General features: G+C 37.1%; 1 protein-coding gene across 3 annotated transcripts in view; it reads right to left on the minus strand.

Moving 5' to 3' along the window:
- LOC127414352 (lysosomal-trafficking regulator-like) overlaps positions 1 to 6,356 on the minus strand; it is a 134,450-nt gene extending 128,094 nt beyond the window's left edge. The window contains exons 1-2 of one of the 3 annotated variants that reach the window (XM_051652313.1): positions 6,302 to 6,356; positions 5,866 to 6,084 (exon numbers count right to left, since the gene is read on the minus strand). In XM_051652313.1, coding sequence (XP_051508273.1) covers positions 5,866 to 5,946 — 81 coding nt within the window. In that variant the 5' untranslated portion in view covers positions 5,947 to 6,084; positions 6,302 to 6,356. Of the gene's footprint in view, positions 1 to 1,163; positions 1,352 to 5,865; positions 6,085 to 6,301 lie in introns of those variants that run through there. The other 2 variants (XM_051652314.1, XM_051652317.1) reach the window with 2 other exon arrangements.
- Positions 6,357 to 8,578: the final 2,222 nt, after the last annotated feature.

The raw sequence follows: 8,578 nt of genomic DNA on the forward strand, positions 1-8,578 counted from the left end.
AATGCAGGTCAGGTGCATAAAACGTCATATCAATAAAACAGCCTGTTTCTCTCTCACTGTTGCTTGTGTGCTAATGATTACCCCTCTGTGTGATTTAAAAAAATGTATGATATAATATAAGTAATATATAAGATCCTGCACAATTTCGTGTTCGGTAATCAAATAAGCAAATTTGTGACATTAACTGTGTTAACTCATTTTGTACAAAAGTAGGGATGCATCGGTCCTGGATCGGTATCGGCTCCGATACTGAAGCTTTTAAACAGATCGGGTATTGGTCCGACAAGCCTGATCCAAATCCGATACTGTGTGTTAGTCATGTTCGTTCCTGTCAAGCTCCAAATATGACATAAAAGAACCATAAAAACACCATTTAAGTAGTTCATATGACTCGTGCATTTTATGCAAATCCACTCGAAGACGTGCGATAGCTCTGTGAATCACAAAAGGCTGTGTTTAATAAGTAAATATATTAATATGCACGTGCAGCGCCAGCACGTTATTGAATGGCGCTGCTCTGTTTACACACACACTCGCGGCTATTATAGACTTCACGCATTGCGCAAGAGTTGAGCGCTACTCACGAACAACATCTCAGATGTAGATGCTCAATAGTTTGGTTCACTTATAATATGCATTTAGAACGGCGCCGGAGGAGCATTTTACCAGAATTTGAATAAGAGGCGAATTAAAGTGAATTAAACTACTGTGAAGTTCAGAATGTCAAAATAAAAGCCTGAGGGTTTTAAAGGTGCACGATTGAAATACACTACTATTGTATTTAAAATTCTAAAAGTCAATAATAATAATAATAATTTATTTTTAAATTATAATTTACAGGTTTTCTTCCATTAAAGCACTTTGACAAGATGCTCTGTGAAAATTCACATGCGGTTTTGCACAAATTTTTCACTCAAACTGTTATGCTGATAATATCATTTGTAATGAAAAATAAACGATTAAAATAGAAAAATGCAAATTAGAAACATTTTCACAAGTGGACTCCGGAAAATCACACACATGCATATGGGAGGAATCGGCACAGCCATTGACCAGGAAAATAAAAGGTGGCACTCCGTACCAAAAACCTGTTTCAGGATGTTCTCATGAGACCTTAGAAGCATTACAAATCCAAAATCAAACATTTTTAACAACTAACTTACCTGCGACCAAACAATATCTTCACACAGAACAAATCTTGGGTGAAATAAAGCACTCTCTCTGCTGAGAGTTTGGTGCAAAAACTATTTCTACCAATAAAGAAATAAAAAGCAGCAAGAATGGCAAGCCCAACCAGCATCCTGCCACTGAATAATATTCCCCTTATCAAGATCAAGTCAAATCTGAACATGTCACACACAAACATTTCTTTTAAAGCAACAGTGACATGTTGAAAGTCTCTTTCAATGAAATACCAGTCAGTGATGCAATGCAAAAGCGTGCGGTAGTGTGAAATGTTGAAAAGAACTGTCATCAAGGTGAAACCTTATTACAGGAAAGTGAAATTGTGAGAATGCTGGTTGCTGCGTGGCAAAAGCACAACCACAAACACACGTGAATCGACACAAACGCACACATTAAAACAATAAAAGATACAGTGGTCTGCAGTCTGACAAACAGAGAGATTAAAAGAGCTTTCAGATTTCCACCTATTTCATGTATAGACACTGACTTCACAATACCTGAGCACTAAATGAAAAACTGGGCTTGTAGTGGAAAAGCAGTTTTTAAGGACATTCACACCAGAATGCATCTCTGACTGGCACAGTTTTTCTAGGGCAACATCATCGCCAAGCCTTCTTCATTTTAGGGGAAATAATTATGATTAACTGTTTTACTTGGGGATTATGCTTTAAAAATGTACAATGAGTTACAAAAGCTTTTTTACTGTTCTAACAATAAATAATTTCCATTGATCATGGATTGGGTCTGCTGAACACATGACAGGCCAAAATTTTAAACAGAGCCACAATGAAAGATAAATAGAAGATAAAAAGATACAAAAATGATAACATGATGATTGAAAAAAGGTTATTTTGTATTTCTAAAACATTTTTGCACTTCTGCTTTTGCAGTTCAAAACAGAACTCACATTTTACATGTGATAGAACATTACAAAATCATACTATACATATGTTTGGTAATTCCACGGAAATGTCAACCACATCATGGAAAAATTAAAAAGTTTAACCAAAGAAACAAAATCCCCTTTTTAAATTCTGTATTATAGTGATGTAATGGATAAGAGAGACCACTAGAGGGCGCCGCTTGCTCACACAGCACTGATTGAAGCATTAAATGCAGACTATATTTTAAAACGCAGCCTTTTATGGTTTAGTAATCACGCAAAGCAATATTTTGACTTCTTAATTCAATCAATCATGCAGCATTAATGGATATCATACCGATGTCTCAGAAGTCAAAGTCTGCTGGTTTCAAAGCGTTTCCCTCAACATGTAGCTTATAAATAAGTGCTGCTTTCACAACTGTCATGTCCATTTATGGTGTTTTTTCAACATTACCGTGAGGACAAAAAGAATAAAAATTTAATATTATAAATATTATATGCTCTTAGGAGTGCCAACCCTTCTACATATTGTGGCTATTATTATTTCTGGACTGTGCATTTGAATTCACAGAGTCTTGTTACTAATTAACTATAAATAAACCATCGTTTTTTCATATTAGCGCTGCCATGCTTATAACCACTATGCCGATGGTTTTTACATCGGTGCATCCCAAATTAAAAACTTCTATTTTGTGTGGCATATACATGCCCAGCCTGATCTCAAAGTGAAATCGGAAAGAGTAGGTCAACTTTTCTTTAGCAAAAATTGGTATATGCTGACCAAAATTTAAAACACTGCCCCCAGTGGCCAAAGCAGTAAGTGTTGTAGGGCGTATAGGTACGTGTGTGCTCCAGGAGAGGTCGCTAAATGCTAGTTGTGAAGAGAGTTCCTTTCAGCTGTACAGGATGTAATATAGTGAAGAGGAATGCATATTTTATGGACACTATCCCCCAATCCAAACCCAAATCTAGCCATTAGTGGAGAAAAAATGAAATGTTAGGGGGAAAAGTGCAACCTCCAAATCACACTCGCCACTGATTAAACAAATGCGATTACTTCCTGTATTCAACATGGATACGAACCTGGATGTCTCACGCTGCTAATGCAATGCGCTGCCAGTTGAGCTATGTGGGAAGGTAAACACACTGTAACCAATGCAAAAATGTCTGATGGGATATGCCGCACATCACCGAGTCGGAATACTGTCGCCGATTCTATGATACCGGTACTTTCGGAAACAGCATGCCGACTTGCTGTGTGATCATGTTGGCATGCCATATTCTTTCTGTAGACTATACATCCAAAAAAACAGTAAATCAAGACAGTGAACATCACATTGACTCTTACAGGAGTATAAAATACAATTGTTATTCAAATTTGAAAAGAGTGTACACGGAAAACCGCTGGGGGAAAAAAAACACACATGTAAATTTAGGCTTAACAGGCTGCAATTGTAATATTGATTATTTATTCAATTATTTGTGTAGTCCTAACTATATTTTAATTGTTGTTTCTAAATCTGTCCTGAAGTCCTTTACTGTCCCTGAAATAAGTCCTTCACAGGGCTTGACATTAACGCTTGTCTGCGACAAGTGGATTTTTGAAGGGGCAAATGTAAGAGAATTTTACTTGCCCGACCGGAAAAGCAGACTGATTAAAACGTCAATAACAAAAAAAATAACCAGCTATATTTGTGATAGCCTAGGCCTGTGTCTCTTATTAGAAAGTTTATATTCTTATTCTGCTGTTGAAAGTAATCCAGAGCATGTAATTTAATAATTCGAAAGCGATCTAGTAACAGCTGCGCCATGTCTGATTGACAGGCGCCATATGTGTGTGTGCTGAACATGCGCGTATTCCGAAAATGTTCGCGCTAATGCGCACCTGAATGGTCAAATACACTTCAAAATTACGCCTGTCTTGGTGAGGTATTCATGTAAACACACCTCAAGTTGCATAAATCTTTGAAATAGGCTAAAATATTTTTTGAGTATGTAAATGCCATGACAATCATTCAGTACCATGGTATATACCAGAATACACCACGGGTCTGTTGAATGCTTGATTCTGATTGGTTGACGGACGTTCTAAGGTGTGCAATTATTTTTCAAGTAAACGCACGACTACGAAGTAGTTCCAGGTCTTCACCGCATGTCAGTTCCATATCACTTCACCAATGTTTTAGTTTTAATTGGTTATTTTGTTGTGGTAGCCTGTACGGCTCTTTGAAATAACTGAAATAATTTGGTGAAGTACATCGAAGAAGAATGACAATGTCTATAATATCCTATATTTATTTAAATTTTGATTGAAAAGCGCCCTTGGGCTCCCTCTCTCTCTCTTTCGTTCTCATCTCACACACACACACACACACACAATACAGGCTACCACAGCAAAATAACCATATAAACAAAGACATTGGTTAAAGTAAATCGGTTAAGAACGTCAAACAATGTCTATAATATCCTACATTTATTTCAATTTCGGTTGAAAAGAGCCCTCGTCTCCCCCGCACTTACACACGCTCATACACATACATACACGTGCATGCACACACACACACACACACACACACACACACACTACTTTGTTACTCCAATGCCGAAAAGCAGCGCATCATCCGTTGCCAGTTCTAACGTGACGTTTTCGAACTAGCAACGAAGGCTTGAGCTGTATCAAAGCTAGATACACTTGATCAATACAACAGTTTCTATATAATCTGAAATAACTGTGGGAAACACCCTCGCGATCCCCCCTCCCCCTCTCTTAAGCTCTCACACACGTGGACACAAATACATATACGCATTACGCACACACTTACTCGAAAGCGAGAAATAGAGCTGTCATGTCAGTCACCGGCATCTCAGAAGGGTTGAAAACAGTTGTTAAGGTTTACATTGGAAATATGGCGACACTCGGGCTGCTGAGAAGTGCTTAAACTTACATCTTGACGATTTTGAAGCAATGTTACTTCTGACAAGAGCTGCAACAAATAAAGGTAATCCCACAGGCGATCTCTCTGTTTCTGAGCTTCTCTCTTTCGATTCCCTCAAAAACAAACACACACACGCACAAACGCACTAACTTGTTATTAGTAAGTGCTCCAGTAAAGCAGCGCAAGCCTCGCTATCCTCCGTTGCTAGTTCTGAAGTGACGTTTTAGAACTAGCAACGAAGGCTTGAGCTGTATCAAAGTAAGACGCTGAATCTGTGGCGGAAGAAAGTAGTTCCACTCATAAAAGCGTTTTAGGGACAAAAACCAGAAAATGTCTTGAGATATAAAACCCTGAACGATGTATTAAGGTGTGGTAACTGTGGTATAAGCGGAATAATTGACTCCGGCCCGTTGAATTATTGAAAAATAATGCACACCCGAGTAGGGCTGAAACAATTAGTCGATAATAAAAAATTGTTGACAAACATTTTCGTTGTCGAATAGTGATGAAAGAGAGGGTAGTCTTCGACCCATTATACATGGCAACAAAATATGTTTTTGATTTGTTTTTGTTTTGGCTTGTTTTCCAATATAAATATCTAAAACTCCTTTAAAACTGCGTACATTTTCTTGTCCTTGCATGTCCTTACATAACATGCAGGGTCTGAAAATTAGTGGGGCTTGCCAAGTTGGTATATCTGTAGGCAGGAGACCTCCAACGGGATCTCCAAAAGAGGGCGTGATTACTCCAAAGGGGGCGTCACTTCCACTCACGGTTAAGGTTTGGGAAAGTGTTAGGGTAGGGGCTCCCTGTATCTTCAATGGCGGTTTGGAGCAAGTTATCTAGTTAGTAAGTCCTTACCTGTAGATCTGCTCCCTGTGTACGGCAGTCCATGTACTTCTCCCAGGCCTGGGACAGATCAGCCAGGGGCGGACTGGCCATGTCCAGCTGAGCGCCACCGGTTCATCCACAGCAGCTGACAGAAACTAAAATCCAACAGTCAAATTTGAACTGGATGAGCGGGAACGTCGCATCATTTCAATAGGTGTCTATTCGAATGTCCGTTAAATCCGTTAGATCCTACAGAGATGAAAACGAACTTTTTGAAAAGATTTCTTGGCATATATTTGCCGACAGGGACTCATATGTTTGCATGTGACTTGATCGTTTCACGCAAACGCAGGCTAGCAATATGAGGCAGCAAAAATGCCAACCACCCATTTTTAATCATCATATCCATGTTATTCAATTCCTCGCAACATTTAAGGAGTGTAAAATGCAATTACAATATACGTACCTTCTCTCCGGACTTGCTTCAAACACATACACAAGCAATTAACGAAAAAAAAAATGGACATGCAAAACATTACAGGAAATAACGCCCACAAAACAGAATCTGAAGTCACCATTGGTTGAAACGACTCTAACCTCCTGTCAATCAAAGCTGTGGCCTCAGAGCACGCTCTTTCGGATGACGTCAATCGTGTCCCCCTGTATGGGCGGGGCTTAAGAGCGTACGGCGCTTGTTCCGTGATGTGGGCGGAGCTACTGCGCAGTCCGGGGAGTACCAGTCACTGTAAACAATAATGTTTGCAAGTCTCAGGGAACCTCTTTTTACGTTTGCTGTATTTTGTTAGACTCACAACACGTGTCTGTCACACAAGCCTCTTTATCGTGGGAATAGGAGGATGTTTGTGGGACTGTTTTGAATGCAGCTGTAGCACACAGCAGATGGACTTTGAAAGTTTGAACGCTGATCTCTGGTCAGAACTGAGCGGGTTCGTCGTCACTGTGTTCCATGACGTCATCGTTCTATTGTACAAATTCATTCATTATTTAAGTGCATGTGTCCTTCCTCCATTATATGCATTACACGTCATTTTACTGATATCAAACTGAAAAAAAAATTATATATATATATATATATATATATATATATATATATATATATATATATATATATATATATATATATACACACACATATTTAAATTTCTGCTATTATAAAATACATTTTCAGGACTAAATTATAAAATGGGTCATTATAAATATATAACTTTTGGTAACACTTTCCAATAAGGTTTCATCTGTTAACATTAATTAACAATATTTGTTAACACGAACTAGTAATGAACAATACTTTTACAGCATTTATTCATCTTGGTTAATGTTACTTTCAACATATAGACTACTAATATATTTTTTAAATCAAAAGTTGTATCTGTTAACATTAGTTAATGCACTATTAACTAACATGAACTAACCATGAACAATTGTATTTTTGTTAAACATTGACAAAGGTGAATAAATACTGTATTAATAAGTATATTGTTCATTGTGTGTTCAGGATACCCAGTGCATTAACTAATGTTAACTTATGGAACCTTATTATAAAGTGCTACCTAACTTTTTTACACCTTTTATATATATAAACACTTAATTTGATGGAATTTAGTTTACTTCTATGATCTTGTCACAAACGGTGTTTAATAAGCACACAATGCTTGGTTCTGCTTTCAGAAAAGTAATATCTAAATTCAGCTTTTTTTTTTTTTTTTTTTTCACCAAAAAAATATACAAATGTTTTTACAATTATACTGAAATTTCATGATTCATTTAAAGTGGCAGGAACATATTACATTAGATTAAAATAGAAAAAAATAACAAAATAAGAAAGACAGAATGCAAAGTGAAAATGCAATTAATAAAATACGAATGCATAAAAAAATAACACAAAAATATGATTTTCTTAGTTTCTGATGACTTGCAGGCTGACATTGACCTCTGGTGGTTACATCTGTGTAAGACTCTGAGAGATCCATTATTATTGTACCAGTATCAACTAACCAAAGCTTGACAGTCATATTTATGACTCACTTATGACTCACTTTTGAGCATATATATACATTATGACATGGTATAAGTATATAAATAAAATCGGATTTTATTGAAAAGTTGTATGGTGTGTAAACATTTATTTCAGTCAAGGTGTTTCACAATTTTATCATTATTCTATGTATTCATTTAACTCTTATAAAGAATAGTTTCAGTATAGTTCCTCCAAAAACTACATTCACAAAGATATCATAATCATATAATCCCTCCATCCCTCCAAAGCACCATGAATCTATTTATTTAAGGCACAGATGTATTTACAGATATGGCTTTATTGTGTCTTTCAGTGGTCATAAATGAAGCAACTTCACAACAGTTGAGTGTGTGCTGTAAAAGAACCATTTGATGAACAGTCGTGATGGAATTGGATGGGATTTTTCCCTAGTAATTCTAGGAGGTCGGAATTGTCTCGTCCCGCTCCAGACAGTAGTTTAGACTTGACTGGGAAATATTACCATAGGACATCAGCTGCGTTAATGAAGTACGAAGTCTGAGTCTAAGCTCTGGAATCGATTCATCTGAATCGGATAAATCGGTTCGATTCGATTCGATTCAAACAGCGGTCTAAGCGTCATTTCGGGAATCGATTCGCGAATCTGCATTAAAATCACAACCATGAAGAGAAGTGTGCATGCAGATTTTAATCGGTGTCTTTTGCTACGAATATAATATAATATTT

The sequence above is a fragment of the Myxocyprinus asiaticus genome, chromosome 23, assembly GCF_019703515.2.
Source record: "Myxocyprinus asiaticus isolate MX2 ecotype Aquarium Trade chromosome 23, UBuf_Myxa_2, whole genome shotgun sequence".
NCBI classification, from domain to species: domain Eukaryota; kingdom Metazoa; phylum Chordata; class Actinopteri; order Cypriniformes; family Catostomidae; genus Myxocyprinus; species Myxocyprinus asiaticus.